Source organism: Rhopalosiphum maidis, chromosome 1 (genome assembly GCF_003676215.2).
Source record: "Rhopalosiphum maidis isolate BTI-1 chromosome 1, ASM367621v3, whole genome shotgun sequence".
Taxonomy (NCBI): domain Eukaryota; kingdom Metazoa; phylum Arthropoda; class Insecta; order Hemiptera; family Aphididae; genus Rhopalosiphum; species Rhopalosiphum maidis.
This window is the reverse complement of record NC_040877.1, coordinates 56,051,537-56,073,466: the sequence shown is the minus strand read 5'-3', so window position 1 is coordinate 56,073,466 and position 21,930 is coordinate 56,051,537. Positions and strand designations below refer to the sequence as shown.

Sequence of the window (21,930 nt, the reverse complement as noted above, 5' to 3'; positions counted from 1 at the left end):
TCGTTTTTTCTTAGGGCTCTTCAATAATATGCAACAAAAAAAGGCCGACCACATGCGGAAAATCGTCATAATAATATGAGCGTCGGAGTACGTAAGTATGTAACGTGTCTTGCAACAACCAGCTCAAATTTCTGATTTTTACTTTTAGGTATTTATTATGTATGAGTAATTAATTATAAGAATTGATAATTCTAATAACTAAATGACAAAATCGTTTTTACAAAAAGTTTTTGTACTCGCGGATTTTTTGTTTCACATAAACATTGCATGCTTTTATAATTATAAAACGTACAGTTTAGTTGTATTCTATTCGGTACAAATATATCCCGCGGCGTGCCGAAAAAATTGCGACTCTTGAATAATATATTATTTTAGTTTATTATAATCTTGTACGTAAATCCATGAAGTGTAAAATAACGAATAACCAATTTTTGAACCGGTTTGATGTAATGTATTTATAAAAATTATATTAACAAATTACCAACAGTGAACACCAATGCACACATCAATTCGCATTTCGAAATATTTATGTTAAACAAACTATTTGTCGACGGATAGTTAATCACAGTCGATAGTTAAACTGAAATACTGAATTGTTGAAATGCAAATATAACAGTTAGGTAAACGTCGTGTAATATTACTTATTATAATGTTAGAAGAGTCCACTATAGAGCTACTGCAGCAGAAAATGCGGAGTCGACGTCTTCGTTAAAATACGTGATGTTATTGAATTCATTCAAAAAAATATATAAAACTATTAATAAGTGTAACCACTAACGGCACTGATCACATTTACTCACGAATAAAATAAAATTGATACATTTAACATATTAAGAGTTATTTTGTTCAAAATATCGTTTAAACAAAATATATATTAAAAACATTAAAAAAGTAATTCTGATTCTAATTTAATATACATATTATAGGTTTATCTAATCACTTACAAGTTACAAAACTATAATGTTTAAAAGAAAACATTTTTTTTTTCATAAAATAAAATTAACTAAATATTTTTCAAGATATAAGTTAGGTTAAGATATTATATTTTGAATAAAATTCTTTTCATAATAGTTAAATTGTTTTTAAAACTAATTAAATATTTTATTGACTATGAATAAACAAATTAAATAGGGAAAATAATTACTTTAAAATCAATTTTTAATGATAAGAGTGCTTTTAATTTCTCTCTCTCGATAGTGTTAACCTAATTATAAAATATATTCGGCGATTATTGGTTGTTTAAGCTCTAAATACCTAAATCTAAAAACTATATAATTAATACTTACGGCCTTACAGGCTAGGTTTTGTCGTGTTCATTATTCACTAATATATTATGAATTCTATATAATAATGCAATAAATTATACACAATAGTACTATATACTAGTGGCTGCTAATATTGTGTGTCTATCGTCTATATGTATGTATATAATAGTTATTTTCTCGGTAATTCGCATACAATGCTGCATACACGATTTTAATTAGTTTCAAATGATCTTTGTATAGGTACGTTGTCGATAAAAAAAAAGTTTTAACAATAATAATACATTGAATGCCTTTGCCTGTAATATATTATAATAAATATGGGTGCGTATGTATGAAGTGAGCAATTTATTGTTCTCGTCCGGTTTCGGACAGTGAAACGCTAAAATAATATAAGTCCAAGACATGTGATGGTGCACATAAGTGCATATAATTACGTACCTATTCATCGTACCTGTAAATACGAACGTGATATATGATACGACCAAGCGATTTGCGAGTTTGAAGGCGCCGAACGTTTAGACAATTTGTGTACAAAACACGTTTCGCATAAAATATTAAAAACCCATTCGTAAATACTTGTATTTTTCACGTGTGTCGTTTTTATGTACGTCGCGTATCATCATGTATACTCTATAATATGTATGTATTATGTTTCCACGCGGCATTTTATCATATCGTTTTATTTTAAATCAATAATTCCACATCCTTGGTTAATCAAACAGTAAATAACTTACTATGTGTCTATGTATATGTACATAAAGATGATTATTATTATTATATATAATATAATTTTTTTCACTGGCTAGACTTTTTTTTATATTTATTGTTTGTTTTTAAATATATAATGCGAAACATATATCAAAAATAGAAGTACTCATATTACCAATACAAGAAATGATATCAAAAACAAAAAAAAAAGAAGTCAAAGAACAAGTGCAACAGTTACAATTAAAGAAAATAATACGACTACAATATTAATTATTATCACTTATATTTTTAACAAATAACAATATAAAATATATCATTTTGTCATCACCTTTAATCGTTTAAATATATACAAGTAACATTAAAATTATTTATATTATATTATAAAATATTTAAAAAAAAAACATTTTTTAACCATACCTGAAGGATTTTTTGTTACAAACAATTTCTAATTGTAAAAATGGGAAGGAAAATGTTTTTTTAATGTTTGACGGGCTCTGCAGTTAGCATTAACATATGGATTCAAATAGTATATTAATATATTATAATTGAAATGTCACGGGACTCAATTACTAATTATTATATACTTTAAAAGAACTCGGGACACATATCATCCTTAAAGGTTTTGTTGGGACTCAGTTTCTATACCGACCTTTTATTTTTTATATAATATGTATAGGTACGACTTACTTTAAAACGGACATGCTTAATATAATATATCTAGGTAGTTCATTTAACAATGGTAATTCTACTGTAACAACAATTGTAGTGCGAAGTGATTTAAATGAGTATATATAATTTATAATCATAATTAATAGATAAAAAATATGGATCCAAATTGGCGTATTAATCGTCTTAGTGGCTGGTTAGTTAAATAATTGGTGGTGGCATGAGGAATGTAAAAATAAATAGTGATTTGAGTTGAACGTTTGATATACTATAAAGTAAAACGGTGAGACAAGTGCAGACGATTCAATATTGCCATTCAGCAACCCTTCAATGAACTGAGACAAACTGCGTGTATATTATTAAACACCTATTGCAACGTCTTAACTCCTAGATTCCTAGCTCATTCGAGGAAGATAGGTTAAGTAATATTAACTACCGGAACATAATTTTACTGTGGAAACATCACACATACATTTGAGAAGTAATTAAAAAACCGCAAATCCTTACAGCGGACTCTTGGTATGGCTATAGCATTATTGGGATTCCATACAGACCAGACACACTACAGTCTACAACTATACATACTATGCATATGCAGATAATACTATTCCTTTATATGGCGGTCAAAAACACAAAATAATACTTTAGTAAACATACTTAATGCATAACCGTTATAAATAATATAATATATAAAGTACATGCATACACCCAAAACTAATAAAATAAAAAGGATAATAATTTTAATAGTTTTATTTTTGGTTGACCGAAAAAACATACTAATTTAAGATGAAAATAATTTTAGATTTCGATTTATATAAATCAGTGATAATTATTTAAATCTATATATTATATTTCTAAATTACTTCTTGACTTACAAAAAAAGTCATTAACAGGGACAAAAGCGTCGGTATGTGTATGTATACGCATTATATTTTTATATAATATATTATTCTACTTTTCCTGTTAGATTTCTTTTGTAAAATATAATATAATATTATCGGCGTAAACGTTTTCGGTTTCAACGAAACAATGGGTTTGTCTTAGCGCTATAGCATCGTCTTATTTCACATTTAATAAACTAATCGGTTTCGTGTACATATAATATTATATTTTATAATAAATAAAACATATATATTGTATAACATTTCAGTGCATTCATCGTATTTTTTCCCGCGTGATAGTCGTATATTTTATTAAATAATATACATACAAAGCAACTGTTTTTGTTGTACGAGTAGTTTTTATTTCCTGCCGGCGTCAAACTCGGGATTGTCGTGAAATGTAGTCTATAATATATATACGTATATACGCCTAATAAAATGTATAATATATACATGTATATTATACATTTTATTAGGTATTCACTATGCATACAACGTACATTAATAGGTGTTATCTAACTTAAATGAATGACCCGCTACTGTTTTCAGGTCATATCACGATATGTCGGTATCATAATATATATATATGTGTGTGTATGTGTCATGTATGTGTTAAATAATTAACGCGTTATCGTTGACATCTTAGCGTCCGTAGCAAAATACAGCGAGCGCTTCCGACATTTCTATAATATAAGATAGATAGTATTAGATACCTATATATTATTATATAATACGTTTCCGTTTCCAAAACTTAAAAATTATTGAAATTCAAATACAGATTTTTAATACCAAATTAAATCTCTTTCATTCTCTCCTAGTCTTATGTATACCAAAATATCACAATTTATAACAAAATTATAATATACAGGACACAACTTAAAGGCCTTTTTATAGTGTTTAATTTCGTATGGAATTGCAATCTGCAATGGAGTCCCGCCAAACCCTGTAATATTGAAAAATACAGTCATTCCGATTGTTTGCACTGAGGTTATAAAAATGTACGTTTCTTATTATTGGTACAGTGATGGTAGTAGGTTACGTATCAACGAATAACCATATTGGCTTGTATAAAAAACAACTATACCGAACCAAACAAACCCAAACAATCTATAAACATTTTCAACACAATTTAAACACACGCAATAATCCACTTAATATTATACCATATTACCATCACACCATACCAATAAAAATACGCCACGCAGCTAAAAAACATAAATGCATTTACGGTGTTTAGAGATTACCATTTATTTGATACAGATACGATGTAAATATAAACTGGATGATTCTTTTATAGAACAACACTCATAATTATTTAAAAATCTGTAAACGTTTAAAAAAAAAATTATATTTTTTTAAATTTTTACTTTTTTGAATAAGCACATACATTTTAAATTTCATATTCTGAAGCAGACTATTTTTGGGGGTATTTATCTATACATAAAAATCGCAATTCGGAAGAGAAGTATACATGAGTTATAACTTATAAATATTTAAAGTTTTTATGAGTGACGGAATGTTGAGGTATATGGGGATACCCCGTAAAATGTTGGCCTACTACTATACGCTTACCTAAACTTTTAATACTTATATCTCATAAACTACTAGCTGTTTCAGAATATGAAATTAAAAATATATATTGTCATTCAAAAAAAATAAAAATTCAAAAAATTATATCGATAAAAATATTTTAAAAAATTTAGTTTTATTTCAACTGGGAATTATGTAAAAAACATACTTTCAAAAACATTAATCAATGGCCAATGCCCAATGCCCAATGTCCGATGGGAAATATATAATATGATCGATTTCTTCATCATTTTAAATAATTCTTTGCATTTGTCCAATTGACAAAATTTATTAAAATTACTTATTGTCTGTCACATCGTCTCGTTTTAATTTTTTTTTTTTTTAATTGTATTTATTGCCTTTACAGCATTTATGTTCTACGTGAGTGAGATGATCTGCAGTTGCACGATGACCATATGGCCCTACCCCTCAGACTTTTCGGGCTATATAATACATGTTATGCATGCGCAGTTCGGTGCTTTTCTCGCGTCCATGCTTTAACAAATTTCTAAATGTTACAAAATTGTACTATAATATATTTCACGAAAAGCATCCACAAGGACTAAAATAAAGCGTTTTCGTATTCCTCTTTGAGGCAATTAGTATATTAGTATATAGTATATAGTAGGCATACACTATATACCTACCTTATTATAGCCCAATAGTTTTCAACCTTTTTAACCATGCGGCACACTTTATCTCTAACAAAATTTTCGCGGCACACCAATTCGTCGAATTCATGTATAATATGTGAAGCATATTATATATATATACCAATGTATAGAAATAAATACATACTTATAAAACTATTAATAGATTTTTCGCAGCACACTTCACTATCGCTCACGGCACACCGTTTGAAAACCACTATTATACGGTATACCTACCACCGTATATAATAGTCAATATAAGGACTACTGTTACGCGTTATACATCTTGTATATCATAGTCGAAACGAAATCTTTTCGAATGACATCTGCGTTGTACATATTGTCTTGTTCGAGAAAATCGTATATCCTCCTTTAATGTTAATATTATATTATACGTCTGGTAAGTATTGTATACTTATAGGCGTATGCATACACGAAATCAATCGGGTCTCGTTTGTTTGATAATAGTGATATTACATTATATTTATTTTAATTCTGTTTCGACCGCATTATTATAAAACACGTATAGTATAATATATGATTATTTTATCATTTTTATGGCATAACTGTAGACGACCGGATCGGGTTATGAATCGTATACATTACATTATTATTATTATTGTTGTTGTCGTCTGCGGCGGCGACGCGTATAAACGATTGTGCGAGCTCGGTGGTACACACAAGACACAACACGGTTGAATATACCTTATGCACCTATATATATATATTATATTATTATACATATATGATATATATATACACCTAACCTTATCCGTAATTTTCTCGGGGCAATCGTCAAGGAAACACACACACACACACAAATGTATACAATACATATTATGTATAGATGGCAGAGTACAAATATGTGTGTGTGTGTGTGTGTGTTTTTTTAAAACGCATGCTCTGAGAAAACAGTCGCACTTGGCCGACGTCGCTCCACAACCCCGCGTGATTTGTGAGAAACCCGACTCCCGAGCCCGCGAGAGTATATAACATATTATACTATATTATATACTTGCTACGCGCATACAATCACGACTGGTGAAATTTCCCACGCACGAATTTAATGACCGTTTACGAGATATTATTATATAAAACGACGACGATGAGACGTTTTCATACATTTCGAACGAGGGCGGCCTAATACGCGAGCGTGTAGAGGTAGGTACCTATCCTATGCATATTATATTATATATATTGCAGGAGAAGCAGTGTTTGTTGGTGTGTGACTATATTAAATACGTGCGTATACGTTATTACAGTATATCATGTACTAATTGGACTATGTACAGTGTAAGAAAAGTCTCTTTTGGGTGAAAAAAAATTACTTGTTTCTCTGTCAGACTGAAAATGAATACTGAATACGCAGGTTACTGGTGTGTATTGTTAAGGATTCGCGGTCTCCGTTTCTCCGAAAGAACCAAGCACACTGCAGCTGCAGTGGCGCCGAATACAATATTATGTCGACAGAGGACTGTATATGGTATATATACATATATATATATATTTAAAATCACGCATTTTACGCTGCAGGTGATGAGATCAGGGCCGTAATTTCTCTCCCACACACCACCATCGAAAATCTGTAATCGGCAGTTGGCAAATTCTAATTTGATTTTTTCAATTATTATTACTGCATATATATTTTTTTTTATCAGTTTTGGGCAATAAGTTAGATACTTATATGTAAGTTATAATAAACATGAAATAAAAATTATATTTATTTATTTGTTTTCTTATTCAGGATAAAATATTGATTTTTTTATTTCAGTTTAGTATTGTGAATTTGTGAACAAAGCGTATGTTAACTAAAGTATTTTATGAATATTATAGTTCTCTATAATTACATATAGGACATAGGTAGAGCCGGTAGAGGTTATTGTTTTAAAAATACTAATTCTTTGTAAATATTTATCATCAAATCATATATAAAATACAACTCACAAGTACTTATAAATATTGTATGTATATGGGGTGAAAACAGTGAAACCATTTTTCTCCAAATAATAAATAAATTATTTATTTGATTTCTATTATACTATATTATGTATAAAATTATGACAAGAGTTATTTGATTTATATACTTAATATAAATATAACACTTCTAAATTAGAACTTCTAATATTGATAATCAATAGGTAGTTAAACTGTTAAACATTTTGGAGGAAAATAATATTTTGGTGAAAAAAGTTATTGCTGGTAGGGACTATACTATATTATACGGTCAAATATGTACCGGGTGACTTCATATCAATAATAAATATAGAAATAAATAACAATGTAGCACCGACGTCTTTCGAAAACCGACTGTTTTGAAACTATTCGATGCCAACGATGATGTACAATCATGCATACCTATATATTATAATAGCCAATGGTATTACTTTTGTCGTCTGACGTCGAGATGCGTTTTGTCAACATAACATATGAGTTCAGTTATTTATATATGCAAACCGATAGAAAGCACGAAATGTGACAGTTTTTTTTATCCTTTGATTGTTTGAGTTTGACAATAATATACGCTCGTATTATAAAGTAATGGTCTCTTGTCTCGATCGCCTCTAAAATCGCCTAATATAAGGCCTTGGCGCTCTTGTCTTCGACAACAGGTGTGTTTTTTTTCCGTCTGAATTACCTAGTTCGGAAGATATTTCTTGGTATACCAACAAAATATCCGTATACATAATAGCGATGCACAATGTTTAAATATTTAGGTATAATATTTTTTGTTCCTCCCAGGAAACATAAAAACTGGAAACTACAATTTCCTCATCCGATCCCGCGAGAATCCGCCCGATCAGGTCACAAACGGTGGGATATTATTATAAACATCATAATATGTACGATATAATATTATACTATACTATATCACAAGTCACAACAATTCGTTAAGTGGACGAAATATTGTGTTGTAATATATAGGTACAATCATTGTCGGTGACTCGGCGAGAATAAAATCGTCTATATATTTTATAATAATATAAAATCGCTTAAAACGTTTTTACCTTGAGTTTGACCGACACCATTTCCTCCGGCCAACACGCGACGATTCGTGTTCAATCGGATATAATTATTAAATATACGTCATGATACGAAACGAGAACAAATTTCATAACGTATACGCATATATACTATATTATGCATATTATTATACAATATTGAGTTTATTGCTGTAGCACGCTTCGCTCGACGGAGGACCAGCTTCTGGATAAGTTCTGCAAAATACAAATATACGAGCTGCATATTTTTACAGAGGTAGAGTCGAAATCAATAATTAATTATGTATACTATACACCGCTCTATTATGACTAATATAATAAAATATTCGATCTATATATATATGCGATCTAATAACGATTATTATTACTCGGCAGTCATCGCGTTTTTTACGGAATGTCGGTGAAGGTGAACAAAAAAAAAATGTATTTACTGCTGCAGTCGTAACAGTATATAAGGATATATTAGACCTAAGTATTATAAGTATGTGATTTACAAATTATATTAACCGTGTGTCATCTTGGCAGTTCTAGCGGTAGCATGCAATTTTTACTTCATCTGGAAGAATGGAGGATAACGTAAAACAATTCAATCTTGGAATTGAAATTATTATAGGTAATTTATTTACGAGGTCATTTGGGTGTACAGTCATTTTTGTACTTGCCATTTTTTTAATTTATTATTATTACTAAGTTTTTCCGCAATACGTAAACACGACGTGCGCCACAGAAAATTTCACGAATCAAGGATCGGTCATTGTTAATAACATTATAATATATTATTATGTATATTATGCGATGACCTGCACGTCACATATTACAATACATCACTATAGCCGTTTTGACGAGTTTATAATATTTATATATTGAACGAGTATACGTATCTGTACCATAAAAGTTTATACACTTACTACTATAACAACGTCGACCGGTTGCAGTGTGGTACACCCGATATCAATGATCAAGGTTTTTGAAATAAGAAATTAAAGACAACAAAATATTTAATATTAACGTAAACACTATAAATAGTATAAAAAAAAATAATGTTTTTTTGTACGATTTTTAGGCACGAAAAAACGTTTTAAAAAACTTATTTTATTTTTTAATTAACATTAAATAACCACAAAAACCGTTTATGGCATACTTCAAAAATATATTAGTATGCATTGATTTAACCAACGTTTATATTATTTTATGTTTATAACAAACATATTAATTCGAAAAATATTGTATTTCTTTTTTGATTTAATTTAATTATCGATTGAAAACCGGTAAAATATAAGCTCAAATGACGTGGCGGATCAGAGACGTCGAGTAATATATTTTGTTGCTTGTATATATATATTTGGTAGACGTATGAAAATATTATTTGGTTGCGATTATTAATTGGAGAATTAATTATTTTTTGAATCTTTTGACACTTGGGTACCCACCTATCAGATATTATATGTTTTATAATTTAAAATCAATTAATCTTGCGTAACCTTATTGTCGTTAAACGATACCACACAACATACATTTCTGCATGATTGCTTATTTGTTTATGCACGACAATCTGCAGACGATTCATACCGCTAACAGTGAATGCACTTGGAACGTTCTATCTGTGGTTTCGATCGATCGATTATCAGTCGTTTAGGAGATATAATTATTATAATATGGGTAGATAGCACCTAATTGATCCGTCACGTTTCTTCTAGCAATACAGTGGTAATAGTTGTAGGTGGTAAACGCTATGGAATAGTCATGACGGAAAAATGAACGATATACATATATTATATGCTCAGCCGGACCGTCTAATTAACGAGCGATATTTCACGATATGCACCCGAGTGGCGAGTACCATATTATGATGGATTATAATGACGGACATCGGGTCTCGCGTGATTATAATAATGGGCCAATGTGGCTTACGCGAAACAACACTCGTCGACGATGGAAATGAACGGGTTTGCGCTAAACGATATAGGTTTACGGTGTTTTAATGATACGATACGGAGAGCGTCAACTTTGGGCGTTATTATCGTTCCGCATAGACGCGGCAGTAATGTCTGTAATGACGAAGAATACTCAACGATACGCAGCGCATCGTCATCGATGACGAACGTACCTTCACCTACCTATTCGTTTATCGAAACGTTTCTCGAACCGATTCATAAAATCCCAATAGAGATCCTCGGAGAAATGGGCGTCGACGCGAAACGTATTTTTTGTACGAGGGCCTCGCACAAGTTGGGAACCCTCGGCGGCGGGTGGGCACCGCGCTCGGGTAGTGTGGAAGCCGTCCCGCCGCCTCGACCGCTAGCGCTCGCGAACCGGTGGCCGGCCGACCGTCTGCCGTGGTGCCGTCGGAGTCGGTCGGTGACGGTGCGGAGACGACACGCCGAGCGAGGAATGTTGTGCCGGTTCGGCGGCGTTCGGTCGCCCGGCCCCGCCGCCATAGGAACGAGTGAGAGAGCCGAACACCACACAACCGCACAACCGGTTTTTCCCTTCGGTGTATTGTCGCCGATGACGACGCGTCGTTAACAAAAGAGAGTGGCGGCTGGAGAGACCCGTTCGCGTACGGGTAGTAGCGACCAGCCGGCGGCGGGCATACCCGTCGAAGCGGCGTTTCACGCATGCGCCGTCTGACTCCATTGACCCGACGCCTCCCTTCCTACCTACCGAGTACGTCGTCCGTGGCGTCGTCACAGTTGCACACACACGGACGCAACGCACCGCCGACGTTCACGCGCACGCGCACGCACAATCAGCCATCGCCCCACCGCACGCAGTACGCGCAGGCCGCCGCCCGCCGCCGCGAATCATTCCACGAGAAACGGCCGAGCTCGTCCGACGTGTGTGTTTATCCATGTGACCGTGTTCGGTTTATAGAATTTTTTTTTTCGCCTTCTTTCGGTAAAGATTCAAATATTGTTATCGTCTTCGTCGTATGCATTTGTGCTCGCGCGCGCGCCGACAACCGACGTGCACACACGACACACTCATCGCGACCGATTTTTATAGCGTCCATCTCCAAATGACGCGCTCCCCGTCACGCACGTGAGTCCGGGTTGAAAACGTTTTCTCCTTAATTCTTCGTCCCGACGACCGCCGCCGCCGCCGTCGACGACGAGTTTCCGACTTCCGGCGGTGTGTTTCCCGTCTAGTGACTATAACCCGCACTTAAGCCCGCCGCCGCCATGTTCGACGTGTTCGGCTCCGTCAAGGGGCTGCTGAAAATCGACAGCGTATGCATCGACAACAACATATTCCGATTGCACTACAAAGCGACTGTCATCATCCTGGTGGCGTTCTCGCTGCTAGTCACATCCCGCCAGTACATCGGTGACCCGATCGATTGTATCGTCGACGATGTACCGCTCAACATCATGGACACGTATTGTTGGATATACTCGACGTTCACCATACCCAACCGTATCGGTGGCCGCATCGGTAAAGACGTCGTACAGCCGGGCGTCGCATCCCACGTGGACGGAGAAGACGAGGTCAAGTACCACAAGTACTACCAGTGGGTGTGCTTCGTGCTCTTTTTCCAGGCCATGTTCTTCTACCTGCCTAGGTACATGTGGAAGACGTGGGAGGGCGGCCGCATCAAGATGCTTGTGCTCGACCTCAACTGCCCGATCATCAGCGAGGACTGCAAGGCCGACCGCAAGAAGCTACTGATCGACTACTTTGCCACTAACCTGCACACACAGAATTTCTATGCCATACGCTTCTTCCTATGCGAGTTCCTCAACTTTGTCAACGTCATTGCCCAGATATTCTTCATGGACTACTTCCTCGAAGGTGAGTTCAGTACATATGGTTCAGACGTGTTACGGTTCACTGAAATGGAGCCTGAAGAGCGAGAAGATCCTATGGCTCGAGTGTTCCCAAAAGTTACAAAGTGTACATTCCACAAATATGGTCCATCGGGATCCATCCAGAAGTTAGATGGTCTGTGCGTGTTGCCACTCAACATTGTCAACGAAAAAATCTATGTGTTCCTGTGGTTCTGGTTCTTGTTTGTTGCCATACTCAGTGGTCTCAATTTGGTGTACCGTACGGCTGTTGTAGTGATGCCCAAATTCCGTTTGTTGTTGTTGAGAGCAAGATCTCGTTTGGCTCCTCAGGATGAAGTCGAAACTATTACTAAGAAGTGTCAGATAGGTGATTGGTTTGTTTTGTACCAGTTGGGCAAGAACATTGACCCCTTAATTTTCAAGGAGCTTGTATCAGACTTAGCCAAGCGGTTGGACGGTAAGCAGAGCGTATAAATATGACTTGATTCAACTTCAAATATGTATTTAAATACTAAATTAAACAAAAAATTGTTAGCTTAGGGTAATCAAAGAATGGATAAGCAATAATTTTAGACAATTTGTTTTATTTTTTTCAATATAATTTTTATCACCCCATAGAAGCATGGCGCTATCTATTCATGATGTTATTAAAATAAATTTCTGATCATCTTTATCGGAAAACACAGGGGTTGTGCAGTTAAAAAATGTGTTCATGAATAACCTTCTTGGTTTTTAAAATATGATTGACAATTTTGAACTATAATTTTTACAATATTTTCTATTTATATTCTTATTTTTATAACAAGATAAATTATTGTTGGTCTCATTTTCTTCTACATAACGTACAATCTAACTTTATATCTGTGTTCACACAGACTATAGGCATGTGATGCGAATGTGATAATTAGTTGCATTCTTTAAGACACCTAATATTAACATAATATTTGGAGCATTGATGACCTGTGGTTTCATGCTACCTAATCCTTATGAACACAATGATTGGCCATTAAAAATATTTACTTGTATATTAATGATTCATCTTTGCAAATTACTTATAACTTAAATTGTTCATTCTTTATTAAGTACAATAAATGTATTCATCTAAATATTATAAATTATTTTAAGATACATCATTGTCTCTACCCATTACAGTAGTAGTGTTATTTCATAAAGTTTCATAATAGTGTTACTAGTTACACTATCCAACTATTGATATATTTTGCAATAATCGAAACATTTTTCGAGTCTTCCATTTTGAGCAAACTATGTGTTCATGCGTTTTATATATTTATATTAATTTTAATTAATATTAATTTTCATTAACATTCCACAATCAAACATATTCAAGTAATGAAACCTTCTTTTTTTAATCTACATATACAACTAAATAAGTAAAATTAACGAATTTCGCACAAACATTGTACAAAATTGTCTTATTCTTTCTTATTAAATGTGTAAATACGTAAAAAAAATTGGGCCTCGTGAATGTAATTTATGAATTATATAAAGATAATCATGAAACATATATGTGATGCTAATTAGCTGTAATAATTATTATTTTAGATTTAGTTTTAATACTGACTTTTTTTTTGTCTAGTTTTTAAGTTCTTAAAATATAATACATTTATATTATATTATTATTATTATTATTATTAGCTATATATTATTTAAATATGTATGTTAACAATGAAATTCCATAAGTGCCTTTTGTACTATATAAATATATATAGTAATATTATTGATGTGCATATCTCGACGAATTATCATGTACGCTCAAAATTAATTATTCAACATTCCATATTGATATTTAACTGTATGATGACCACTTGGTATACACACTCCTGAGTGTATTAAAATAAAAAACGCGCACACAGCTGCTATGTCAATTAAGTCCAAATTGACTGCCAATATAAGACTATTAGATACTGTTTTATTCAAGACAATAAAAAATTTAAGAAAAAAAGACATTTTATAAATATTTAATATGACTGGTGATTTTTTTCTTCTATTATTTATATTTATAATTGTTTGCAGGGATCATAATGACTTACTGTAAAGATATTATATAAACTATCAAATTGTGTACACCATATTTTTGATATATATATATATATATATATTTGTATTTGAAACCTAATAAACTAAATCCGTTTAATAATATTAATTTTATTTTTTTTATCTATTATTTGTGAAAACATTTTATAGATCAATCGTGTTCTAACCTAATCAATCATGTCCTTTTGAATCGGTCAATACATAATGTAATTTGTATAACTAGGCACTAGGTATGGAAATAAACGAAAAAAAAATTTTAACTTTAACTACAGAAATTGGTGAATCTATATGGGATTATAATATTATTATTATTATTGCCACGACGATGGTCATACATTGTTAGTGATTTTCCATTATAGTTAAGTACTACAGCAGGTGAATGTTGTGGTTTGCGAACAACCGTTAATTCAACAGTCATTGATCTGCGACCACAATAATTTTTATTTCTGTGATAGAAGACGACTAACCTAAGGTAGGTATGAAACACTTCCGTTTTCACAAGATAGTTCGCTAGTTCTGCGACAATTTCAGCGCGTTGTAATTAAATACAAATTACGTACCTATCACTGAAAATTCTATTATTGATTATAAATATTGTTATTTATGGTCAATAATAGTATCAGACTTTTATTTCGTATGTAATTACTAATTAATATTATTTATTTAGTAAACTGTTGGATATTAGCTATTGGCTATTGATTGACATAATTATCAAACAAATTTATAAATGTACAAAGTTTTCATCGTTCGTTTACATTTATCCATTTCCGTCTGAACATTAAAATATGGTAACGAAATCTTACTAATCATTTTTTCGAGTTAATAAAATTAATTATCAAACGACGAAAACTATTTACGTACAAAACAAACAACACCATTACATTTATCATTCGAAATAGAATTTAAAAGTTTCCCCGGAAGGAACAATATTTTTATTAGTCGCCATATTATAATCTATTATATTATATACATTCCATCTAACAAAGGGGGAACGTGTGTGTAATTTAATATATGACCTCGAAAAATGCATGTCCATTGCGCCATCACGGCTTTTATCAGTTATACAATAAATTATGTTTTAAGTACCAATGGTACTTGCACTAAATGCATTTTCTGCACGATTGACTAGTAGCATTAATTTTTCAAAATCGTTCGCCGGACAAATATTCAATAACGTCGAGGTAATAATAATAATATTTAATCATTTTTGTAGAAACCATAATCCTTAATGTATTTTAATTTTTAATAAACCATTGTAAATTGTTGCAGAATGAGGTAAGTATGTTAAACACAGATAGGAGAGGACTAGGAAGGTTTAAGTTATCAAAAACTGATCAGATAATGATGTAAAAATAATATATACCATAAGAAAGATATTTTATGGATTGCATTAAAATAACCTAACTTCCCCTCTTTCAAAATATTGAGTTTATTTATGCCTACATTGAACGTTTAACAGTATGGTACCTATAATAATTATTTATTTATAAATATATGATGATGAAAATATATTCATCGAATGGATCATTTATATGAACAATATTTTTGATTATTACATACTAACGACACTGATCAAACACCGGTCTTAGATACCGTTTAGACTTAAGAGCACTTACATAAAATGTTCTATTTCCTTCAATGACCCCAGACTATTGTAAGCAATTATGACATCGGTCAACTACTTGGCATAACACAACCCAACCAATTGTGCTGCAATTATTGTGATATAGAGATTAGAAATATATAAATCTACGTTTTGTTGTGGAGCATTTGGTAGATAATGGTTTATTTTTTGTTGTATACACGTAGTTAGAAAATAGAAACATTAGAAACTACTTTATACACATATTTTGAAGTATAGGAACAGCACAACAACAAAGAAAAAATGGCTACACATAGCTCTTGAGAAAGTGTGATGAGAACAATTTTTTAAGGAAACAAATTTCTGTTAATATAATAATTTATATTTTATAAAAAAGAAACTATTATATAATATTACCTAATAAATAGCTATAATATCATTATGGTAATCATAATTAATATAAGTAGGTATTTAGATTTAAACTTAAATTTTATTCCTAGGTAACATTTTTTAATCACTGTTATCATTATACATATATTTGATAACCATACATGCATATAAGACAATCATTGCACTTTTGAGGTAAGTACCTTTATTCTTTAATGTTTTATTTTTAAATTTAAAAATTACCATTCCAGTGCACTGCATAATAAAACTTACTTGCTTACATGTGACTACTAATAGTAGTTCACATTCCCATTTTCCGTACTAAGAAAATATAATATTTATCTAATATAATTTATAACTTGCACATTTTTTAAATTGAATGTTAATGACTAGTTATGTATAATATATAACTATTATTTCACGTGATGTATTAAATACACTGGCTAAACTATCGTCTATCGAGAGGGTAGTATCAATATCATAATATTTTCATCTAAAACTGTCCAATATACTTTTAATAATAATAAAACAAAATTATCACGAGTGTTAGGTATATGTTTATTGTATGTTATTTATTATCTGGAATGGGTATTGTGTTATTGAACTATTATTATTCTATAAATATTCTAAAAAAATCAGTTTTATCAATTTGATATGATGAAAAATGTTAAAATATGTTTCATTTTAATAAGTAATAGGTAATCAATTATATATCAACCCCAAATTCTGTTTACAAGGATAATCATAACAATTTATGGTAGTTTTAATAAAAAAAAAAAAACACTGAGACCGCAATTTGCCTATAATAGTATAATTTCACTTCTTACGCAAAATAAATGTTCACGAAATATGGTTATAGTCTTAACTACCTCGTGAGCACGCTTATATGTACGTGGGTATTTATCATTTATGTAGTGCCCAAAGGCAATCAAACAAATAACACGGTAATCTATTAAAATTAAAGATACTGTTACCTACTTATCTACATGTCAAATATTTATCTTAATCTTCACAACCGGAAAACGATTGTCTGGTACAATAATATAGTTCAGCTTGCACTATATTGTATAGCCAGTTAATTGGTCTTGAAGGAGTGAGTTGAGTAATCAAAAAGAAGAAAAGGCCATCATTTTGTTTAAATGTCTCGCTGCACTTGAGTTTTTGTATAACTTTAATACGCGAAAAATATTTTGTACGTACAGTACATATATGTATTTACAAAAGGAATAATAAGGCAATTTATTGATAACTGGTATTAAGTATAGATAGGAAACGAAGTAAAGAAAAAAATAAAGTTGTGAAGAGTGAAGTTCATATGTGATGTAAAAATATATAGTAGTAGTAGTAGTAGTAGTAGTAGTAGTAGTAGTATTATACAAATCATAAAGACATAAAAAAGTAAATTTATTCTATGAAATTATAAAAACATTTTATTTTTTACATATTTTGTATTTTCTGCCTACTTTAGTATTGGTAGTGACACAATTAACAAGTTTCAGTAACTAATTCTTGATTTGGTTTATAATAAATTGAAATTATCTAGTGAAAATTTTTACAAGATTCCGAGATTGGATGTATGATTATAGATTAAAATTAATTCGTAGTGAAAAACTTCATTGGAGATATTTGGAGTATTATTCACTTAAATTTAATAATAAATAATTATGATAGGAATTTGGTGGATGGTTATATAAAAAATGCTTACTGTTTATATGATTATTTAATAAAAAATATAGGAGCTACTTAACACTTATATTAAAAAATGATTAAATTGTTTTGAATATTTTCATAAAGAATTTTGAGAGTTTGATGTCATAAAACAAAATTAATTGTTAATTTTATGCTGTGCTCGACATTTTAATAATGGTCAATAAGTTTTATTTTATAATATCGAACTTCTCAAAACTTTAGCCCTGTAGGCTGTATATAAAATATTACCAAGTTTCAGATAATTTCTTTAAATATAATGGAAATTTTACCAAAAATATAATATTATGATGATGACACTTTCAAAAGACATAAACACAGTTAAAAATTACTATTTCTATGTTCAAGCCATTATTTGTGACCGGAAAACCCTTGAATATTAAAAACAAAAATTATCATAAAATACATATAGATATTCCAATTTTGACGAGGATAGATCAAATTTTCTGATAGGATTCACTTTTCAACAGAATACGGAAACCCCTCATGATTTAAAGTGGGTATATTTTCATTTAAAAACAGTTTTATTGTTGTCGTTCACGGCCACCGATGCACCTATAATATACTATGTACATATTATTATAATACAAAGGTCTACATTATTGTCTCCGCCCACACGTTTGCTCTGAAAGGTAGTTCCGGTCGATACAGTTTTCCTTGTTTTCTATATAGTTTTTTGAATATGTTATTATTATAAATCCACATGGTCAGTATATTATCTGAATAACATTTGAATATTATACAGCGTGGTGCACCGTGTTTTCCCGTTTTCCTGTGTCAGTTTTATACGAGAAAACGGGAAATCACCGTGAATCACTCGGTATATATTAGAGTATTGTGTGTATAGTACCTAGATAATTTAGTTTTGTATTCGTCTTTGGTCCTCAATACGCATCTAATAAACAACAAAGCCTATATTATTATACAGTCTGTATGCCCGGAATCGACCTCTGAATTCGTTCCAGTATAAATCCTCGCGCCCGTTGATAAGCGCAGCCTGCTGTTGGAATACTACGAAATAAGAACATAGCACTATAATATGATAATAAAATATAATTTCGCACAACGTTATCAATATTGGGAGACAATTTTCGATCATTTTCGAGATCAATATTGAACTTATGTATTGTAATATCGCGTATATGTCACCGCGCTATAGAATACACATTTTGTAGCATTATTATCTCCTTTTGGTAAACACTTTAGTGTTACCACTCTTAGCATAACATTTATCTATTAGTATTTAGTATTTAGTATTTATTATATACTATGTGTCCATACATAACTAATACATATGACAGATATAAACATTATACGCCGGTAGGTAGTAAATTAAGAACTAATAAAAACAATCATTTTCAAGACTCAAACATTAATTTTCAAGATATCAACACCAATAACAGTAACGTGTATTATTGCGGATGTGACGTCTTCTTAATGCAACGACCGATCGTGTGCGGTCGACCGGTACAGCATGATCGGAGAACAAGACGTCTTTCGGTGGAGGAACGAGCTGCTGAAACTCTTGTCGAACGAATTAAACGCAGTAACGCACTCGTTAGTCGCTGTACGATCGTCCGCGATATCATCTGCCTATTTTGCCGGGGGTCTGCACGTGTTTCCGCCGTGTTGGGTTGGGTTTATAAACGGGCCGTTTTTTCTCACAGACGATCAAGCTTTTATACTGGTCGAATTCATCCACAGGGGCAGAATTTCAATGAAAAACTGCAGGGGATAATGAATTGCTTATTTTATTAAGTTACTCAGTCTGTTAGCCTGGTGCGACCATAGATTACAGCATTACATAATGAGCAACTTCCCCCCTCCCACCTATAACCGACGTCACGGTAAAAAAATGTAATCATACCTAAGTATTCCTTTAATCGTGCATTCGTGCTTGACAACATAATATTTATTAATGTCTCTGCGCAAATAAAAACTAATTAACCGTAAATGGCAAAAGTACATAAAATACGAGACCGGGAGGTTCGTCTGATTTCAAAATTGAAGGGTACTAGCACACCCAAGTGTTGGCCAAGCTCGTCCCGAATCTCGCCTATCATCTATACGTACGATCGTCGATCGACCGATATCGTCGTATATCGGAGGCGGTAGGGATTTTTTATAATCACATAATAATAACATCGTAAGACGTCCATTGTGTTTCGACGACGTAATATAGGTACGTGCAGTGTGTGCCTATGCGCGCACAGTATAAATATGTGAATAAAACGAAAGAGAGAACGTTTCCGACGTCTCGTACGGTGGTCGCGTCTTACGATGGGTTATAATATTATTATCGCGTCGTGCGGTGCACAGCAGTTGTACACATTATATTACAACGACGGAAAGTCGTCAAACGCGCACACGGGAGACGGACAAACGGTGACGGCGGCGGCGGCGGCGGCGGCGGTGTGGGCGAGACAGAGACCGTACGCGGAGAGACAGAGATGGTGCCAGTGAAAAATACCTTGTCGTTCCTTTAATGGAAACCGTACCTATATAGATATACATGTACACACATTACGACCGCAGCAGCAGCTACAGCGACAGCGGCAGCAGCAGTCCGTGAAGTCTTCGTAAACCGGTTCGTACGATATTATTATAATACGGACTTACGGTGTGTGCGTGCGTGCGTGTGTGTGTGTGTGTGTGTGCGTGCGCACGCGCGTGTACGTCATACACGGTGAGATAGGTACCTACCGTGTGCGTGTGTGCACTGGCACCGATTGTCGTGAGGAAAGAGTGGAAAAGGGGTTAAGAGAAAGACCGATGGTGGATAGGACGTGCGCGTGCGTGTATTTATGCATAATGAAACCTGTCCAGACGAATGAACCCGGCGGACGCGGCGGCGGCGTCCTCTCATCTATGTTGTTGTTTAGGTACACTACAACCTCCGTGTGCAGCCATGTATATTACCTGCACACGGGTATAAACCTATACGATATATTATGTTATATAATATTATATGTATTATTGTGAGCGTACATAAGATTTTCGAGCGTGAGTCACGCAGTTTAAAATAAATAAATTCCGGCCGGTTCTTGGTGACCGTCGTGTGCGACTCGAACGTGAAGGGACGTGAGTGACGACTTCATTTTCGTCGGAGTGCGTTTGTAATAGTAATAACAATATATAATGTATTAAAACGCCCGTCGTTGTTGTCGTGTGAGAGATATAATAAAATGTACGTTGGACAGATAGGTATACGACCTCATGAGTACCATTATAGGTACGTGTGTATTATAATACGTCTCTCGCGTTGTAACGTGTAAAAACTCCCGTCGACCTGTTGTACCCGGCTCGCCACCACACCCGAAGAAACTTACCGAAACACTTACCCGCGTAGGCGCACATCGCAGGTGTGCTTAGCTCCCGGAATTCTAGAGCCAGCTCCACCACGAACCCCAACACATACCTATCTCAATGTTATTATCTTCAGTGGTACGTTCCTTATTATTATGATGTTTTCTGTTTATGCGTCTCAGAATAAATATTTTGATATTACGAGTCAATAATATTAAAACAGCAAACAGTCACTATGCTTCGAAAATTGTTAGACGTTAGACTTTTTGGAAAATTTAATCTACATACTTACATCGTGTAATATTTTAATATTTGCTTTACCTTATCATGTGTGTTGGGTATAATATAATCAATCGTCAACCACGGG

At 32.8% G+C, this 21,930-nt stretch overlaps 1 protein-coding gene across 1 annotated transcript; it reads left to right on the top strand.

Annotated features, from left to right (window-relative positions):
- The first annotated feature begins 11,535 nt into the window (after window positions 1-11,535).
- Window positions 11,536-14,686, top strand: LOC113561300 (innexin inx2). Its single transcript, XM_026967637.1, has one exon. The coding sequence runs from the start codon at window positions 11,921-11,923 to the stop codon at window positions 12,998-13,000; it is 1,080 nt and encodes a 359-aa protein (XP_026823438.1). The 5' UTR covers window positions 11,536-11,920; the 3' UTR covers window positions 13,001-14,686.
- The last annotated feature ends 7,244 nt before the right edge of the window (window positions 14,687-21,930 follow it).

Excerpts from the sequence above, each read along its gene's own strand:
- LOC113561300 (XM_026967637.1), top strand. The coding sequence starts at position 11,921 with ATGTTCGACGTGTTCGGCTCCGTCAAGGGGCTGCTGAAAATCGACAGC.